Source organism: Marmota flaviventris, chromosome 11 (assembly GCF_047511675.1).
Source record: "Marmota flaviventris isolate mMarFla1 chromosome 11, mMarFla1.hap1, whole genome shotgun sequence".
NCBI classification, from domain to species: domain Eukaryota; kingdom Metazoa; phylum Chordata; class Mammalia; order Rodentia; family Sciuridae; genus Marmota; species Marmota flaviventris.
The window spans coordinates 62,984,712-63,006,709 of NC_092508.1; the positions used below are offsets into that span (position 1 = coordinate 62,984,712).

General features: G+C 38.3%; 1 protein-coding gene across 2 annotated transcripts in view; it reads right to left on the reverse strand.

Annotated features, from left to right (window-relative positions):
* The window catches only part of Cers6 (ceramide synthase 6), a 290,656-nt gene that overhangs the window by 174,809 nt on the left and 93,849 nt on the right, over nt 1–21,998 (reverse strand). For both annotated transcript variants that reach the window (XM_027946114.2, XM_027946113.2), the window contains exon 3: nt 11,305–11,435. In XM_027946114.2, the coding sequence (XP_027801915.1) occupies nt 11,305–11,435 (131 nt within the window). The remainder of the gene's footprint in view (nt 1–11,304; nt 11,436–21,998) is intronic.

Sequence of the window (21,998 nt, forward strand, 5' to 3'; positions counted from 1 at the left end):
GGAACACAGTGAGGCTCAATGGTATGTACTTCATTGTAGGAAGGTCTGCAGAATCCTATTAGAAGATGTTCACTTGTTATGGTATAGGGGTCATCAGTGGTGAATACTGTTCTTGCTGTCACAACTCAGCCTATAAAACTCAATATTAATTGTCCCCAAAGCATGCCCTAAAATACATTTCACAAGAAGCTGTCCACACTGGCCAAAGTTTTAGACTTATTGCTCTCAAATCTGGTTTGCTGGCCCACAAGTACTCATTTACAAAGATTCACCCTGTGCTCAGGGACAGCAACATGCACCTATAGCTCCCTTCTAAATTGTCCTGCCTGCCCCTCCCTCCCTCCTAAACTGAACACTAGAGAAAATCTGTCCTTTTTGTCTTTAAACTCTGCAGCACTGAGTCCCTGCCACATAATTGGTCTTCTGTAACCATTTGGGAAATTAAAGTGAATTAAGTCCTGAAGGTACATAATTTGTTCCAGATTTTCTGGAACACTCCTGGTTTCAAATCTTCACTTGTCCCCAGAAACATTCAAGCGTACTTGTGCTTTTCTAACTGCATGTCCTGGTTTTGTTTTTTATTGGTGTTTGTTCATTTTCCCCATTGTCTTGTGTTTTTAACAGTGGACCTTCATTGCAGAAGGCTGAGTTAATGGCATGCTAACAGTCATCATGGGTCCCAACCCCTAATTTTCTTTTCTGTAAAATATGACAGAGGAGGTATAGCCAATCATGAGAAAATAAATTAATTTGGTCTTATTTCTTTTTCCTTTGGATGTCTGCAGTGAGGGAAGAGGGGAGAAAAGGCCATATTGCTGATTCTAGGCTCTACATTATCCTTTCCAGAAGATGAGATAAAGGCTAGAAGGCAGACTACACAGGGGCGGGAGAGTGCTTGATCGAAACCATCTCTGTTATATATCTACTTTTAAGAGATTTATTTTCAACAAGTAAGTTTTTTTTTTTTAACACACACACACACAAAAAGATTTCAAACTTAGACATTGGCATGAGGCACTGATAATACAAAGCCAGTTCCATTCTTAAATGAGTGGAGCAGTTAGGAAACACAAGATTTCCGTGAAAGCAGGAAAAGCAAGGACACAATGGAGCAGAAGGACAAGTGGGCCTAGATATTCAGAGGACACAGCCTCAGCTGGGCAAGTAGGGCTCAAGTTGCCTGTTGGCTCCCCCTTCCTCCTTGCCTACTCCAGGCTGACTGGAGTTCTCCAAAGACACCATATTCTTCCAATGATTTCTGCTCCCTGGATCAAACTTTAAAGACCTTCCTGCTCTTTCTCCACCTGGCCACTGAAATCATCCTGGAAAAATCAGGAATGCCATTCCTTGGAAAGCCCATCCCTCTGCCTCCCTCCCCAGGACTATCAGAAAGACACAGTTGGTCTTCTCCATTAAAGTCAATCTGTTGGTCCTAGATGGTCAATCCAGTTCTATAGGTCCAAACAACTGGTTCCTTCAGTAAATAATTATCGTGGTCTCACAAAGCACCAGCCATTGTGCTAAACCATGGGAATGAAAATGTGAACAAGATCCAGTACAAAGAACCTAAGGTTTTAACAGGTTGATAGCAGAGATAGATATAAGAAGTGAAATCAGCGAACCTCCAAATACTCGAGCAGAGAGCAACTGAAAGTGCTTTAGGTGCAGCAAGGAGAAAGCACAAAATCTAATCCCAGTGTTTTATAAACAGGTAAGGGAAAGGAAAGAGGAGGCTACAGTGTGCATAACAAACATCAAAATGGCCCATTTCTACTCTGAGTGCAGTTATATACAGTAATCCTGAGTTTTTGCTAATACTGTGCATTTGAAATAACACAAGCCCTGAATGTAGGCAGAGCTGGGTACGAATCCAAGTTGTGTTGCTTAGTAGCTGTGTGGTGCTGGGTCAGGTACTCCACCTCTGCAGTCCCTTCAAGGGTAAGAAGGACTTTGAGGACCTAACACGTTACACAGGGTTGTTGTCTAGATGTAAAGGTCCTTTCACTGTACCCAGAATATGACACATCCTTAGTTAATCTCTTTCCCCTCTTTATCAGGGTCTATGCTCCATGCCATCATTAAGTGCTCGCTATATGTGTAAGAAAACCTACTATTATATAATATATTAAAGCTGAAAATACGCAATTTCACGACACCTGTGGCTAAATAAAGGGGTTATCTCAGGAGTTAACAGAACCTTAGAGAATTCGGCAGTATGGTCAAGACCTGAGCTTTTAATACCGATTCTATGAACCTTGACCCCAGTGTCATGGTGTACAGTATATGTGATGCCCAGCCATTCACCTCACTCATAATTTGTCCTCTGCAGGAACCTGTTTACAGAAAAGGCACCTGGCAACGCGAAATGCCTTGCTAAGGGTAATAAAACTTGAGCTAAATCATGAGCCAGGAATATTTGATTTTTACTCTCAAATTTGTTCAAGATCGATTGCCTCTTTAACCAATGAATATTACATTTAACAGCTAACTCCAAAGCCATGCTGACCTCCTGAGGCTGATCAGACTGTCCTGGACCTAACTGAGGTGGCCTCACTGAGGCCAGTCCCACTGAGTAGCAGCCTTTGTTCCTCCCTCCCTCCTGGTAGAGGCAAGCTGTGTCCTTCTCTGAATCACCTGGGCAAATTTTAAATCTCTGTGGTTCAAAGACATTCACTGTGTGTTCTGACATTTTTCATGTGGTGCCTCAAAAGCCTTGGCTTCTGCAGGCACAGCATGTATCGCTCCCTGCCAAAGTAGGACACCTTTTCTCTTCCACTTCTGTCATGCTGCTACACAGCAGCACGTCAACGGTGCTGAGGCTATGAACTCACACTGGTTTTGCATCTTTTTCTCCTGTGTGTAATGCCCAAATCCATAGTCCTGCAAATCCTCATGGATTCTGCCTCTGTGGGTTCCACAGAGTAAAAGAGCTTCATTCTATATTGCATCTTCTTGAATTCCTCCTCCTCAAATGACAAAAACCAGAGCTGCCTCTTCTGGGGCTTTAGCGCCGAAGGGCCCCACTTCGGATGGAGGGTTATGACAGACTAATGGCTATTTGCTGCTGCTTATGTTACCCTAGCTTGACTAATGACAGAAAAGGGTGATGTTAAAGACAGTTAACACTTACTGCACCTTTACTAGGTGCAAGTCACCTTTCTATACATCTGAACTCATTTAGTGTACAACCACCTTATAGAGGTAGCCCCTATTAATATGCACATTTTACAAATAAAGAAAATAAATCTCAGGGTAGCAAAACAACTCTCCCAAATACTGGGACTTCATGTGAGAGAAGACTCAAACTCAGATCACCTGGCTCCACGGCTCACCCCTTCACCACCACACTGCAGCAGTCCTGCTATAATCCTGTTATCAGGTATGTTCTGAAAACGTGAATGTCTTCCAGTGTAAGAATAACACAGATTCCCTGTTTGTTTATGAGTGATTTCATATGCCAAAAGCACTAGGTGAATGCAGAAAACTGCACTGGACTGGGCCAAATGGCCTGGGAATACACATGTGTGCACACGCACACACACACACACACACACAAACACACACACCCATCTACTGTTAAACCTTCCCTCTGATTTCTGATCATCCTCTCTCCACCACTTCACAGTCACTCACAAGCTGCAACACTTTCAACACTGTTATGGACTGAACAGTGAAGCCCCCAATTTGTGTGTTGAAACTGTACCTCTCTCTATGTGAGCATACCTGGAGACAGAGCCCATAAGGAGGTCATTAAGGTTAAATAGGGCCAGGAGGGTAGGGATCTAATCTAATATGATTGGTGTCTTTATAAGAAGGGGAAGGACACCAGTGATGCTCACCCAGAGCAAAGGCCAAGAAAAGAGACCTCAGACAAAAACAAACTTAACAACACTAAGATCTCAGACTTCCAGGCTCCAAAAATGTGAGAAAATAAGGTTTTGGTGCTTAAGCCACCCAACCTGTGCTCTTCTGTTAGATCAGCCCTGGAAAACTGGCATACCAACACCACGTTCTACAAGCAAACGTCAGGTCTTTCCCCCCCCCCCCCCAAAAAAAAGTGCCATGTGTTGAAATATTTCTTAACCAGTTAGCATGTATAAAACCAGGCTACTGTTTTTACTAGATTCCTGTGTGTGTGTGTGTGTGTGTGTGTGTGTGTGTGTGAGAGAGAGAGAGAGAGACAGAGAGAGAGAGACAGAGACAGAGACAGACTATGGAAATGTTTGAGTGTATGCCCCTAACTCATTTTTCTCACAAGCCCTCTATTATTTTATTTTGTTTCATTATGCAATTTTGCACAGTACGGCCATTTTCTGAGGAAGGGACATCCTATTACAACTAAAACGACTGTGCTGCCACTAAGAGGTAAGCTACTTAGAGACACCAAAGATGAAGCATAAAACATAATGAATCCACTTTCTCCAGGACTCTAAAGAGGCAGCTTTGATAAAAGCGTAACTAGAGAAATGCAGGTGGGAGCACACAGCTCTATATGTGCGTGTTTGTGGGGACACATATATGACACTATGTAAGTTAAAAATATTCAAGTATTGATGATCATTATTATCCAAAGTACAGGTATGAAGACATGAAAAAAAATTCAAGTATTTATTTCTTGGTAGTAGGCTGTGGAGTAAATTTGCCCCATTATTTTTGGGGGAACATTATACATGCTTTTATACATCCTTTACAACCAAAATCAATTATAATGATTTACATGACTGTTCTAAAACAAAAACAAATAACTTTTAAAGTAGATTAAACACAAAAGAAAAATGGAAAACAGGTTCCCCAAAATGACAGCTGAGTGTTAATAGAGAACATTAGGGCTTAATAAGTTTGGTTATTCCTGCATACATTTTCTCTTCTTTATCACCATCGAACTCCATGTTGGACAAAATTATTGGAAAATTATTAAATGAAAAAGGTCTTAGAAATTTAGTATCTTAAAAACAACAACAACAACAACTGAACAGTCAAATGTGAGCACAGCACAAAAGTACAAAGTATACAGCCAGCTTGACCAAGGTATGGCCTGTCTGATATTTTTAGAAAAAATCTGTTTTCCTTAATTAGCCAGTACACATGAATGAGAGGCCTAGCCATATGCCAACCAAGAATGTGAGAGCCTTGATCTAAATGGAAAACCTGAGTTCCCTGGCCACAGATGGTAGGTCTACAATAGAAAGAGGAGCCAAACTTCAAAAGCCTATTTGAGGCAAGAGTAGACTGTCCGCAGTCCAGTTCATCAGTCTTTAGAACTTCTGTCAAGAAGATGCTACTGCCTTGAAGATACTCACAGCTTCAGTGAGCACAAGGTATCAAGGAGTGCTGAAGACTGCCACACCATTCCAGATCTCTTCTAATGTTTCTATTACACAATGGCACTCTGAGAAGTAGTTGACCATGCCTGGCACAGTAAGAATATGTTCTTTTTTTCTTGGAATGCAGAAAGGATCACCAAGAGCATTGTACCTCCAAGGCGGAGCTCAGCAAACTATGGCTTTCAGGACAAATCCAACCATCCATTGGTTTCTGAATGGCCCACAAGTTAAGAAGAGATTTTATATTTCTTAATGGTTGAAATTTTAAAAACAATAAATACTTCTATGACACACCAGAATGATACAGTCAAATTTCAGTATCCATAAATAATGTTTTCTTGGAACTCAGCCACACACATTTGCATTATCCCTGGCTGCTTTTGTACTGCAAAAGCAGAACTGTGATTGCAACCAAGTCAATTGTGGTCTAAAATATTTTACTTTCTGACCATTTAAAAAGTTTGCTGACCTCTACCCCAAAGTTAAAACCGACCTGAATACAACTCACAAACTTAAAAGTGCTTAAAATAACAGACTTGAATGCTAAGACATTTGCTGAGCAATAAGTAGGCCTCTGTGTGCTTTGGATGACAGCAGGTGTTCACCAATCTAGGGACTGTTTTTGCATCAATGGGCAAACGTCCACTCCCATCACCATGACAGCAATAGCACAGCTCAACACTGATTTTTTCAAGAACAAAGACATGGTTCTCCTATTTTCTGATTTTTTTTCCAGACATAGGAACAGCATCTAAACATTGCCAATCACATACCCTAATACTGAAATAAGGAAGATGCCATTGTTCTGGAAGATAATACGTCCTCAAATATTGCATTGATCTTCAGGAGAATTTTGACAGTGAATTTTTTAAAAGATGAATTTTGTAAAACATATTCTAATGGAGAAAATAATCAAAACTGAGTTTCCTCTCTGGCAAAACTTTATCCATCCTGAGTATAAAAGGTATGAAAACAGTTTACAAACATTAAGTTAGTGTTTGTACAAACAGGTGGCTGGGTATGGATGCTTGGTGAAGATGTTCTCCACATAATTTCCTCTGATCAAGAACTGATCTGAAATCAAGGATTTGAGAGATTCAATTGCTGGTTTCCTGCACAATCCCACTCCTATTCCTCTACCCAGTCATCAGGCTCTACTTCCTTTCTGAGGACACAAGACAGCAGGTGACTTACCTAAGTAAAAAAACGCTCTTTGTATTCACAGAGCCTGTAGAGGTGGCTTGAGGGCAACTGACTCAAGTGAGAACTGATGAACTGTCCTGAATTCAGTGATATCATAAATTTGACAACTATAAGACTTCTGTGCAGAATTAAGATTTCAAAAGGTTTTGCCACTGTACATAAGTGTTCAAATACAGAAGCATATGGGGTAGTTTTAATCCACATAAACTCTAAAATGGAATGCCTGAAGAAAGGGGATCTTGGGCCCTCATCTTACACAACATAAGGCACTATCACTTCTGTACCATATGGAGAAAACTTCAGTTCACATAAATCAGTGCTAATCTGTGACATGTGAATATTCCTTACCCTACACTCTAAGGTTATCATATGGGGAATCATACTTCCAGGCACCTGGAGACTGTTTAAGTGAAAGCCATATATAATATTTACTCCCTGACATGTGCTATTATACATGCTACATGATAGTCAAAAACAATGAGTCAAGGAAACCATTCATTCTAACATCTCTGCCTCTTCCTGCTTCATCCTGCAGATATATATATATTTCAGACACAGCTTATTTTATATGGTCCTGAATAACAAAACCTAGAGCTCTGATGCAGCTGTTGGAGAAGTATGGCAAAGCTGCGGCATGATCCCAACCAGCACTGGCTTCTATCAGAAACACTTTCTCCAAAAATGTCTCACATGACATCTCATTGTCATAAATACTTCACTCTCTCTTGAAAATCTCTATTGCAGTTGCCAATAAGGATTTAAATGCTGCTGGAAGAAAGATTCATCAAAAGTGACACAACTTTGAATGACTGACATCAAGTGAGAGGGAAAGAAATCACAGCCATGTTTCTATGCATTACTCACCAAATGTTGCTCTTCATTAGATGGGTGTGCCCAGCGCTGGGCATGTTGGCAGATGCATACCAGCACTGTCTGGCATGCCTACGGGTGCTATTATACACTGATGAGCGATGAAACACAATTTCCTTGAAGGGACTCTTTATAGTTTGGTACTGTAGTTATAATCCCTAAATTTTCTGCTTTCTAGTTTGATTTTTAGTATTTCTAAATAGCAGGCATCTCTCTTTTTAACCAGAAATATGTGACAGATGCACTTGGAACATTTATTTAGACAGACAAACAAATAAGTAAACAAAAAAATCCAAACATGTCCAGACCCTCATCTGTAACATCTTACTGAATCAGACGCCCTGGGGTGGAACTTGCATGTGAATTTTGAAAAATTCACTGATTATGAAATACTTTCCTGGTTAAGAACAACCATTCTAGATTATTTTTATAGACAAATGACTATGTCACATACATGTGCCTACACAGACTGATGTAATTCTATTTTGTCCCTTATGGTATTTTTCTAAATATTCTCCTTTGCAATCCAATTCTTTACTCTGAATTTGTTTGTTTGTTTGTTTGCTCTGGTATTTGTTTTTGAGACAGGGTCTTGCCGTTACCCAGGTTGGTCTTGAACTCATGTGTTCAAGTGATCCTCTCATCTCAGCTTCCTGAATCACCAGGACTATACAGCACCACACCCAGCTCTTTCCTTTGAATTTCTTCTTTTAAATTGCCAAAGAGCTTTTCAGAATCAGGAAATTGGCCTATAAAAATTTTATGCTAAGTCAGTGTATTGGCACTGTTCAGTGTTGAGACCAAGTGGCAACTGAGATCGGCAACTCCGTCCAGAACAATTCCATTTTAACATTCAGTCATTTAGTAAATATGTATTCAGTAAAGTGTGTGTGTGATGGTAAAGGCGAAGAAAAAAGGAGGAGGAACGAGGCATGGCCATCGTGCTCTTCAGTGAACACTTATGATAAAACTGGTAGCAATGATAGCCAGGTTAAGAACAGTTAAGTAATCACATAATTGCATATGATTCAATATTAAAGCATTACTTGCAATAAGTGCTCACAGGAGTCAGGAGAACTATTACTTACTCTAGACCCAGCAGTCAGGCCACCCTTCAGAAAGGGCCTGACAATTGAGAAATGGGTAGGGGATAAATGGGTGGGGCAAAGGAAGTGGGTGCTCTATGCTAGGAACACTGCAAACTGAGGCAGGAGTGAACGCACCACGTATAGTGAAAACACAGCCTTCTCTGGAAGAAGAGGTCACTGGAGTGATTAACATCAAACATACAAAGACCAGAATCTGATTATCAGCTAAGGAACCTAATATTTATCCTAGAGTTATAAGATAATCATCAAGGTTTTAAAGCAGCAGAACATGGGGATAGTAGTATTTTAGGACACTATGGGTGGAGGGTAGCAAACAAATGCCTATGAGTTTGAGGGATAATAAGGAAACCTATGGGAGCTATCAGGATCTGTGCTATAGTGGTGGATTTACAAAGAATTAATGGAACCCGGTGGCACATTGATTTCAGTTTCTAGCCTGTTTGTTATGAAACACAGGCATACAGACAATGCAAGAAGAATAGAAATATATCAGAGTTGCAGAATGATGCCTTAGAAGAAATATCTTCCCTGAACACGTGGCTCTAGAAGAAGATGGTTATAGTAAATAATTTCTACACAGAGAATAGAAGGTAGAGTAAGAAGCTCAAGAGAGGCTGAATCTAGAGAAGCAGCACATCAAAGATCACAGGAGAAAAACAGACTAATTCAAACAAGAGTCCTTGGAAAGAGAAGAACCTACTGGCAACCCAGAAGCCAAAGAAAAAGAGAATGACAGAAGAAGAGCTCATCAATACCATCTCATGCAACACAGCAATCAAAGGCCACTGGCGTTGACTAAGTAATCCCAGCAACCCCCACATGTCTCCAAACCATAGTACTTTTTTTTAAATCTTCATTATTGAATGTTGATACCAATCACTTAACACACATATAAAATTATTGTTGATTTTTAATTTTTTTAGTTGTAGATGGACATAATCTCTTTATTTATTTTTATGTGGTGTTTAGGATTGAACCCAGTGCCTCACACAAGTGAGGCAGGTGCTCTACCACTGAGCTATTGCCCTGGTCCCATATATAATTATTTTTAAATATCTATCATCAACTCATAAGATTTTTGTCTTATCTTTTTGACACAGAGATAATAAACTTCTCGGGGGAAGAGATCACAGTGTGTACTTTATATACTGCCTCCTCCCTACCATTGTGCCTCCACATTACCATGCCTCCAGCAATCATTTTGAAATATTTTTAATTGAATGTGACTGTGACTGTCCTTTTGATTGGGATACATCGGTCAGGAACAGTTACAGTCAGGAAAGAGACACAGACATGAGACCACTGTTGGCCTTTCCTATTCAAATGTGGTCCACTGGACCAGCATCATCAGCATCAACTGCAAACTGGTTATAAATTCAGAATCTCAGCTGCCATTCCAGACCAAGTAAATCAGAATTTAACAAGATCCCCAGATGACTGGTGCCTATGTACACTCATATTTGGAATAAAAAAAAAAAAAAAAAAAACTGCTATAAAGACAGCATATAAGGGGTAGAACTAAGTTACCGAAGAAGTTATTTGGAGGACGAGAAGAGGGCCCATGACTTTGAGCATGTGGGTATACACCAAGGCTTAACTTCACTGCTCCTCAGACCCATGGCTTAGTGAGGGAGCCCAGGCCTTTGACATACGCAGCAGGACCAGGTCAGGAAGCAAATCCAGCTTTTGATCATGAGCCCAGATGCATAAATCCTTCCATAAATTACTGCTCAGTTTAATTATAGGAAGGGTTTTGCAGATTGTATCAGCTTGGTTGTTTTTCTATATTTTATAAATATTCTGACCTCTAAATATCCTATTTAGGATCTACGTATTTACCCAGGCTTAGGAATTCTGATTCTCATTAATTCTCCTATAATGTTAAGTTTCCCTCTAGATCTTAGATTGCAGTTGCTAAAATACTTTTTATGCTCTCAACCTAAAAATGCAACTCTCACCCCAAATGGAAAGGGTCTAAAATTAAGATTCTTATACTGACAGCTCTATTGTTAAATGAACAGGTATCAGGAAAAAGCTCCCTAAAGAAAGAATTATTGGACAAAGGAATAGTCATATTCTAAAAGGTGAAGACCAAATGGGGTGCTGGCTTCCAAGGCAGTTTCCCTTTATTGGGGATGTGCTCAATGCTTCAGTATTTCTTCCTCTGATTACTGAATATCACCATTTGAAGATATCACTATGCTAGAAGAGTTCTATGTGGTCTTATTATTTCTAACAGCTCTACTGACACATAATTTATACACCATGAAGTTCACATTTCAGAAATGGATGAGATTCTCATTCCGTCCCCTACCTTCAAGCAATGCTTCATTAAACTCACCCAGGAACAGAACATAGCCATTTCTTAAATCTTCAGCAATGTAGGACATTGTTATAACCCTCTGATAATATATTCTAATATCTCAGTTTTTATCAGTGGAAACATGCCTTGACCAAATCCCTTTTTTAAAATTCAAACTCTCAGCTTCCATAAAAGTAATGACTTGTAATACAATATTTTAAAGATGTCTGGTTTAAAATACCATGGTAGGCCCTTGCAATCTAAATTATTTTGCAGGAACTCCATTAGGAAGTGAACTTATTTACTGTGTTCAAAGCAGAAATCTCAAATCTTACAAGCAAGTGTCCCCCATTTTTCCTGAACTACTTTCCACCAGATGACATGCTTTCTAAGGGCTGCTGGATCCTGCATGTATCTGTTATTCTTTACCTGTGGGATAGCATGAAGACAGAGGCAGGTTTCTCTTTCAAGAAAAAAAAAAAAAAAAGCTACTCACATGCTTTCACAGAATCTTGTCAGGGTGCTGGGCTTCTCCTGATTGCGCCGCTGTCGAAACCAGCGCTGAATGCTTCGCACATCCCAGTCCAGTTGCTTGGAGAGGCCCTCCAGTCTCTTCTCATCAGGATGCTATAAAACAAGTTGCCAGAAAAATTATTTTCAATACACTTTCACTTTCACCTTAAAACAGATCTGACCTTGTGCATGTTTGGGTTTTTGATTGTTTCCCTGTTTATACCTGCTACTGAGATTTCTGTATTTACCACTGAGCATCTAGGCCTTCCATTAGCAGAATGAACAGAAATAACCACAAGGCTACTCATTATGAAATAAGATGGGAAAATATGAATCTTGTTCTGATGCTTGCACTTCTCCTTATCAGCAATGCACTTTGTTAGAGGCATCTCAGACTGGATGAACAGCCAATCGGCTGAGTCCGCTCCATCAGCCTTCAAGGAAAGGGAGTCCAGTGCAGAACTTGCCAAGAGGCACCATTTGAATATTTCACTTTCTTGGGGGCTGGGGGGAAAGTTGTGCATACCTATTGCATATCTGGATAATGTAGGACAAACAAAAAGCACGGGAAAAAAAATCCCCAAATGCCTACTGTCCCATTTCTACTATCAAACATGTTCTCCCTCCCCACTCCTTCCCAATTCTTCACACATTCCTCTTCTACTCATTTTCTTGGTCATTCCTTTTGACCACGAATCCCACATCAAGTCTTTTTCTAATACTATGCATTACCTGAAGAAGTAAAATAGGTGGAGAGGACAGAGCTGGCCCTGAAATGACAGATATATAGGTTCAATTCCTCAACTGCATTCACTTCTCTGAGCTTCTGTTTCCTCATCTATAGAAGTAAGGGTTGAGGACAGGGGCTGTAGCTCAGTGGTAGAACACTTGCCTATCATGCACAAGTCCCTGGATTCAATCCCCGGCACTGTTAATAATAATAATTAATAATAATAATAATAATAATAATAATAATAATAATAATAATAGCAGCTTATCAACCTGAATGTGATTATGATAAGAACTAAATGTGAAAATGTTTGTAAAATTAGTTTTTTCTTCTTTCTCATCTCTCTTCAATGTTAGAGAACATCCTTCCAACAATCATGTGAGTGTGCCCTGCTATTCAACAAAAGAAGGCCAAGTGAGTTCTATTTCTCTATTCTATTTTTGCTTTGATATTCACGGTCAGAGAAAATAATCAAAAGGGGAGGAGGAGCCAGGTGTAGTGGAGGACGCCTGTAATCCCAGCAGCTTGGAAGGCTGAGACAGGAGAATCGCAAGTTCAAAACCAGCCTCAGCAATGGAGAGGTGCTAAACAACTCGTGAGACCTTGTCTCTAAATAAAATACAAAATACGGCTGGAGAGGTGGCTCAGTGGTTGAGTGTCCCTGAGTTTATTCCCCAGTACAAAAAAAAAAAAAAAAAAAAGGCAGGGGGAGGCAGGATGGCCATCCCTCAAGTTTTATGTGTGTAATATACACATAACACCTTTTTTTTCCTCATGGTTGGCATTTTTTAAAACTTTTACTTATTTTTTATTTATATATGACAGCAGAATGCATTACAACTCTTATTACATATATAGAGCACAATTTTTCATATCTCTGGTTGTATACATAGTATATTCACACCAATTTGTGTCTTCATACATGTACTTTGGATAGTAATGATCATCACATTCCACCTCTGCCCCATCTACAGTTCGTCTATTCCTCCCATGCTTCAGCTCCCTATCCCACTATGAATCAGCCTCCTTATGTTAAAGAAAACATTCGGCATTTGTTTTTTTTGGGATTGGCTAACTTCACTTAGCATTATCTTCTCTAACTCCATCCATTTACCTGCAAATATCATGATTTTATTCTCTTTTATTGCTGAGTAATATTCCATTGTGTATATATATGCCACATTTTTTTTAACCATTCATCTATTGAAGTGCATCTAGATTGGCTTCACAGTTTAGCTATTGTGAACTGTGCTGCTATAAACATTGATGTGGCTGTGTTCCTGTAGTATGGTGTTAAAATCATATGATCATCTCAATAGACATAGAAAAAGCATTTGACAAAATACAGCACTCCTTTATGTTCAAAACACATAATATCTTTCTAAAAGCATCTCAAGCAACTCAAGGGGTTTGTTTACCCCACAAAGTTAACCTATTGAAACCCTAATCTCCAACGTGATTGTATTAAGAAGTGGAGCCTTTGAACGATTAGTACACTTAAAAGAAAAGACACCAGAGTGCTTACCCACATGCATGTGCTCTCTCTCTCTCTGTCCCTCCCTCCCCCTCCTCCCCTGGCCTCCCAACTCTTGCTATATGAGGAAGTGGGCTTTCATCAAGAACTGGACCATGCTGGCACCCAGAGCTTAGACCTCCACTCTCCAGAGCTGTGAGGAATAAATAAATGTTGCTTAAGCCATCTAGTCTGTGGTATTCTGTTGTGGCCACATGAGCTGATTAAAGTAGTCAAGACACCCAGAAAACACACCTAGTGGACTCAGGGTACAAAATATGCTGACCTGTGCCTATAAATGTTATTTGCCAACTTTCCACTGGCATACGCCTGAGCCCTTTCTCATAGTAATGACACCACCCACATTCTCATGTCTCCCCTAATAAAAAATATTGAAGGGAAAGGAAAAACAAAAACAAAAATGCCTACAACACACCTTGGCTATAACATTTCCCTAAATAAACTAATTTTTAATTTCAACTTATTTTCTAATTTATTAATAGAAACAATATTCCTATGGCTCACAAATTTTAAATCGTCCAAAGTTTTACCTTTGTTCCTGTTCTTCAAATCTCTCCTTTCCCTTCTTTAAAAGGCAACCATAGTTATTAAATCAGTTTCTTTCCAGTTATTTTACATAAGTAAAAGCAAAATTAAATGTGCCTGGTCACACAAATGGTCACACTGTGGACCTTGTTCTAGACTTCGTGTTTTCCACTTTACAAATATTTCCATATCAGTGTACAGAAATGCTCTTATTCTTTTGTAGAATGGTAGAGATGTACTATAATTTACTTACCCATTCTGCTGTGAACAGACATTTAAGTAGCATCCAAACTTCTGCTACAAACAATGCTAAGGTAAATAAGCTTGCCATGAGCCATTTTGTACAGGTTTATCTGTGGGATCTCTTCCTCAAAGTGAAAGTTGTTGATCAAATGCATCTGTGTTTTGGTATCTTATTTCCCTATTAAGAAAGTACTCTCACTGGAGATTTTATCAACTTATACTCTCACAAGCAGGAGTATCCATTTCCTAAGTCTCTTTAAGAGAACAAGATGTCAAGCTTCTTTATTTTTTCGGCCTGATATATTAAAAATAGTATCTTGGTATATCTTTGATTTTCCTCCCTTTATGAGATAAGCATCTTTACATACATTTTAAAAATCACCTGCATTTCACTTTTTCCCAAAGAGTATGGTCATGTCTTATTGCTTAATTTTTTTTTTAATCTGTTGGGATTTTCTTCATTGATTTGTAGGATTTCTTCATTTATTAGGGTGGTTGCACTCTTTTCTGTACTGTAAGTTGCATTTTTTTTTTTTAACCATTATGTCATTTGTGTTTTAAAATTTGCTGATGTGCTGTTTGCTTGTTTTTTATTTGTAGATGGTTGCTAAATGCAATAGTTTCTAAATTCCAAATGTTATTAAAACTCTCCCACGTTTTCATCTAATACACTCAAGGTTTTGATGCATTGGCATTTTTACTGCATTTAGAAGATATGCTGCCATTCAGTGTGAGTTATAAATCTAACTTTATTTCTTTCCAAATGTCCACCCTAAATCCCAATATCATCACTCCTCTTTTCCCCACAGAGTAACCAATCTACTCCTTCACTGTCTATGTGCCAGTCATATGCAGTCAGTTTTCTCAGAAGTCTTTGTTTATTTTTCTGTGTGAGTTTTAGAATTAACTTGTCTATTTTCAAAATGAACAAGTGGCCAAACAAACAAACTTGTTTGTATTTTAAATAAGATCATACCAATTTCTTAAATTAACATAGGGTGAAATAACATTATCATTCAATTTGTTCTTTGTGTCCATCAGGAATGTTTGAAAACTTTCCTCATACAAGTCTTACACATACTTTGTTCTTTATTCCTGTGGATTTTTTTTTTTGCTTGTTTCTATTGTAAATAAGTTGCTTTGTTATAACCTTTTAACTGTTTCTTGTTTGCATGTATATGAGAGCTACTGGATTTTGGTTACTGATTTTGTATTAAAATTTCATATTTTTTGTGATACTTTTCAATTGGATACAATCACATAATAGTCCATTACTGGAATATAAGATCCATATTCAAAGAAACATTTCAGTATCTTTTTTCTTCAAGACCTAGTTTATAGTGGAACTCAATGAATACATCTTCAAATAGCAACAGTTTTGCCTCCTTCTTCCTAATTTTCAGGAACATTTTTCTTTCTCTTACCTATGTGCTAGTTCAGTGTAAAATGTGGCACAACCCAGAACAATAGTTATAAGAGGCACTCCTATCTGTTCTGGACTTTAGTGGAAATACCTTTAGTTTTCTGTTAAGCAAGAGACCAGAATGGGGACTGAGATACAAATATATTTACATGTAAAGCACCTGTCCCTAGTCACATAATTTTATTTTAATCAAAAAGATGTTAGGACTCAGTAATCATGCAGCATCATGTATTTTGTTTTTTCTCCTCAGATGTTTGTTTGTTTACTGTGCTGGGGACCAAACCCAGGACAAGCACTATAACAATTTACCTTCAATCCAGCCCACCTTAGATGTACTAATACGGTGAATTACATAGGATATTTTTAAAATATCCAATACAGGGAAGGCCTTGCAGTCCTAGAACAAACTCTATTTGGTGATGGCAAATAATTCTTTTAATGTGATACCATCATTTGGCTTTCCTTACTGAAAACTAGATTCTGTTTGCTAATCTTTTATTTTAAAATGTTCATCAATATTAGTGAGTAAGATTGGTGTCTATTATTTTGGCGGGGATGGGGAGGGCTGCTGAGAATTTTGTCAGGCTTTGATATGAATGTTTTATTGCCACATCAAAAGAGACTTGGATGACTTTTCAAATTTTCTGTGCTATGATAGAATTTAAGAGAATTAAACAGCTTTGAAGATGTTAGAATTCTTTTGAAGACAGATATGTTAGTTTGCTTGACCACAGTAACATTTCACCATGTATATCAAATAAATATGTGTTGTATAGGAACATATTTTGATATGCATATTGCATACCTTTAATATATACAATTCAAAAAAGGGAAAGGGCAAATATAATTTCTGATACATTAGGGTGTGAATTTAGGCATTAACCCATCTTAGCAATGCTAATCATCTGAGCAATAAAAAAAAAAAAAATGCCCATATGTTCAATACCTGTTTTGTGAGAATGAGAAAAAAAGAATAAAAAAGAGAATTATTTTTTTGTTGGATCATCTGAGCTGGCTACGTTTTTGCAGTTTTGTTTTTTAAGTACACAGAGAAATTTATGATTTTTCTAGAATAATTATTTCGTCTGAAAAGAATTTTTATTCTTGGTTTAAGTAAATCAGTTGATGGACTGTGAGGCCAATGTCTGACATGGAACATGCAGATGAAAGGGTACAGTAAGCAGGGTGAAGGGCAAGGCCACTCCCAGCAAACTCCCCCACCCCAGCTCCTTATATCTTATTTTTAATGTGAGAATAATTTCTTTTTTTTTCAATTTTTCCCATTTTGTTTGTCCCTCAATTTTTCTCTGCTTCTGTTGGTTATCAATTATTATATCACTATTTGTACTTGCTTAGTCTTTTTTCTTTATGGGACTGATTTTCTATTACAAAAAACTAAACCAGTGAAGTGCTTTCAGATCAAAATCTCTTAATTCTATTGTTTTGCTAACTCATTAATTTTGGCTTTTATTTGTATTGTCTCTGCCTTTTGCTTATCTCCATTTATTTTATTGTTCTTTTTCTAATGTTTAAAGTGGCAATTTTTTCATATATTCACGAGTTTTCAGCTGAGCACTGTTTGGCATGGTACAAATAAGTACTGCTTTCATTATTTGTTTATGAAATATTCTGGAATTTTATTTTTAATCAAGAGTTGATTAAGATAGCACTCAGAGGAGCTGGGCTTGTAGCTCAGTGGTAGAGTACTTGCTGAGCATGTGTGAGACATTGAGTTTGATTCTCAGCACCACATAAAAATAAAAAATAAAGTAAAATAAAGGGTTTTTAAAATTTTTAATTAGTCATATATGACAACAGAATGCATTACAATTCATATTACACATATAGAGCACAATTTTTCATATCTCTGGATGTACACAAAGTAGAGTCACATCCTTTGTGTCTTCATAGATATACTTAGGGGAATGATGACCATTGCATTCCACCATCTTTCCTCCCCCTATACGCCCTCCCTTCCCATCCCTCCCCTTTTCCCCTTTGCCCTGTCTAATGTTTATTTAATCCTCCTACCCACCCACCACCTGCAGCATATTATGGATCAGCGTCCTTATATCAGAGAAATTATTCGCTTAGGTTTTTGGGGATTGGCTAACTTCACTTAGCATTATATTCTTCAGCTCCATCCTTTTACCTGCAAATGCCATGATTTTATTCTCTTTTGATGCTGAATAATATTCCATTGTGTATATATACCACATTTTCTTTATCCATTCATCTACTGAAGGAGAACTAGGTTGGCTCCACAGTTTAGCTATTGTGAATTGTGCTGCACTCAGATATAGCATTCAGATATTCCTAGAAGCAAGTCACCTTTTTATTTTTTCTGTTTTATAATTCTAATACTATTAATTTACAACTAATTTTTAAACTTTATTATAGACTTGTAACATAACACACAATTTTGAGAAGTATTTGGTAGGCACTTGAAAAGAAAGTATAGTCTCTATATTCAGGACACAAAATTCTAAATTTACCCCTAGATCTTCTTTATTTATTATACTCAAAGGAACTTCTATATTTTATTTTATATTTTGTTCACAGGATCTATCTATCATGACCCAGAGGTAAATTAAAATTTCTTAGTATTGTATTTGTTTCTTCTATAATCCCTTTTTATGAAAATATAGGTATACTATTTAATGCATATAAAATATTTGTAACTATTCTATTTTCATTATGAATTGTATCCTCTGGCAATAAAAAGACAACTCTTTATTTCATTTAATGCTTTTAGAAACCCTACTTCCTTTATTATTTACATTTGCCTGGACATAATCACCTCACTTTTATTTTTAACATTTTAAATTTCTTTGCCTTAAGGCATCTCAAAGTTACATACTTTGTTTGTAACTCTACTAGTTGGCAAATGCTGCCATAACAAGGTGCAGTACCAAAAACTCAGTCGCATAGATGATAGAAATTTATTGTCTTGGGGTTGCAGAGGTTAGAAGTCCAAGATCAAGGTGCCTGCTGGGTTTGTTCCTGCTGAGGCCACAAGGGAAGAATCTGTTCAAGGTCTCTCTCCTGGGCAAGCAGATTGCTATCTTCTCCCTGTGTGTCTTCAATCATCCCCCTCCTGCCTGTCTCTGTTCAAATTTCCTTTTTTTTTCTTTTTTGTTAATAAGGACACCAGTTATACTGGATCAAGACCCACCCTATTAACCCCACTGTAACTTAATTATCTTTGTAAATATCCTTTCTCCAAATAAGGTTCCATTCTAAGGTACAGGAAGTTAGGACTTCAACGTATGAAATTGAGGGGCAGAGCATAATTCAACCCATATCAGTAACCTAACCCTGAATGATTTTTTTACTAGATGAACCAAACCCATTTGTATGCACTGATGTGACTGATAAAGTTTTTTTTTTTATAGTCCTCTACTTTCATTATGTTCTGCTTTCTATTTTCACAATTTAAAAAAAAAATATTTTACTATGTAGTTTGCTTTATTTTTCTTTCCTTTGGTGTGCAATTTTTTTTTTTTTTGGTGGTTAACTGTATAATTACATGTCTCTTTATTTCTTTTCCATCTGTAATAAATCCATGTGAGCAATAACTAAAGTCAGCATTATTTCTTCTTCTTCCCTTTCTCCTCCAATACCCAATACTAGTCAATAGTATTATCTTTCTTAGAGTTTACTCTTTGCTACTAAACATATTTATACTTCTATTTGATTTGGGAGCTTTGACTGATAAGCCGACTCCCGCATGAGACATTTTGCAACCAGTGAATTCACTCAACCTCACCTGCCTTCCCTCTCCCCTCGATAGTCACTTGTATCATGTCTATGTTGTGAGGACATATAATGTTAACCTTCTGTTCTGTCACCAACACTTACATTTCTTTTTTTTTAAATATTTTTTAGATGTCAATGGACCTTTATTTTATTTATTTATATGTGATGCTGAGAATCAACCCCAGTGCCTCACACATGCTAGGCAAGTGCTCAACCACTAAGCCACAATCCCAGCTCCCTTTACATTTCTTTCTCTCTTAGTTTTGTAGTTTAAATATATTCAAAACTCACAAGCCTTCCCAGTGATCTTTTGGTCAGATAAAATTAATTATTTAATAGTCTCCTCAAGGGCTGGGATAAGGAATTTGCCTACAGTTTTTAAACACAGTCTAAACATGGCACAAGTGGATTATGATATGGTCTCACTTAATCATGAAACCTGGCTTTATAGCTGACATATATTCTTAACCCCATAGCCTTAGAACAAATTTGATTAGAAAAGTGAGGTCATTAATTTAGTAGATTTGTGCAAACCCCCAAATGTTAAAAACATACATACACAGACAACTCTGGATACCACAGCTAAAAGCACATGCTCAACATATTCTCAAAAGAGAAGTAATCATTCTGTTTATTCGAATGAAACTGACAACTACAGCTGTGGTCCTTTGGTGCTATCCCAAGACTAGAGATTCAAAAATCTCTCTAAATATAACAGAGCAACCTGCATTTTCACTCCTCAGGCGATTCTATGCAAATGAAAGTGTGAAAACACTGTCCCAGACAGATGCTATGTCATGTAATGAATGACTTACCTGCATTATTTTATTTAGTCATCATGAAAGCCTGGGGGGGAAGTTATTCAAAGATTTTTATCAATGAGATATCTGCAACCTAGAGAGATTGAGAAACATGCAGATGGCCACAACACTAGGAAGCAGGAGCTGATATTCCAATATACAAACCCAGTTCTGACTGACTCAAACATCAAAGCTGCTAACTATTTTATAAGAGGGCCAGGATCTCTAAGATGTTTAGAACACCTTAGATTTGGGGGTTAGAGAGGAGGAGAAAGATATAGACAATAAGACTGACTGATTTTATCTCAAAAGGAGGCTCAATGATAGAAAACTTGTTTACTATGAATGAGACCTGGGTTGGATTCCCAGCACCAAAAAAGAGAGAGACAAGACAGACTAGCTGCAGGAAGATGTAAGAGCTTCAAATTTATCAGGTATCGTCACAGATTAGAGCTATGTAGACCAGTACAATTCCACAGGGCCCATGCCCCACATTCAGAAGGGCTCAACTTGTGGTTTAACGCTCCATGGCTGCCATGTTGAAATTCTTCATAATTTTATCATGAGATCTCTATTTTGCAAGGGAAGTCTACTGGAGTAATGGAGTATGTGCCAGGTGTTTGGAGTCTTCTATACAGCCTACCATACCCCCCACATGGGCTCCTGGTCACTCCCTTCCCCCTCTCCTCACTCTCACCACCTCCCCACTCCTACCTCTGGAGGACAGCTCCCCAGCAGAGGCCTGAGTGAAGGCAAGGGGAGGAGAGGGAGTATGGAAGGAGGGGCAAGGAACAGCCACCTCAGTAGGGGTGAGCAAGAGGCATGGAGATTGCAATGCTCGTCGAGGTCACATGTCCACTGTGTGTTGGGACAGAGGGTCCATGGACAGTGTGGAGGCCTGCCTCAAGCTCCCCACTCCTATGGCCACAGATCAGTAAATTGCAAGTGCCTAGAGAAAAGGGAAACCCAACAGCTGTGACCAGAAAGCACACGAGGTCACAGAGTGGGGCCTCTGGGCACCTGGGAGGAACTGTACTTGCCACTCTTGACTAGGCAGCATGACATTACACAGCAAACAAAAGTACCTCAATAGACTGAATGAGAAATTGTGAAAAAAAGAAAACAAATTTCTATTTTTATACTTTAATGGTACTTTTCTGTGCTTTTTGAACAAGGAGTCCCACATTTTCATTCCACACTGTTCCCCCAAATCTGTGTGACCCTTCCTGGACATAGGAGACTTAAGGGTTTGGGGGAGGATTATATGCCTACAAACTTGGGGGAAGATAACCCTGCCCTTCTACCAAAGGTCACTTGGCACCATGATCACGGTCAGGCCGTTGGATAATCATTCAAACTCGCAGACAATGTGCCAGAATTCTCCAAGTTGTGCTCTTCCTACAGCAGTCAGCCAACCTGTTTTTATTTTTATTATTATTTTTTTAACCTTCTTATTTATTTATTTTTATATAGTGCTGGGGATAGGAACCCAGTGCCTCACATGTGCTAGGCAAGCGCTCTACCACTGAGCTACACCCACAGCCCAGACAACCTGTTTTAATATCACAGATCAGACCAAAGAACCACAAAGAATGCAAGGAAAAACAGCTCACACTTTCGCTGCATTTATATTTAAAACATAAGGCCTCTGTTTTAATCATGT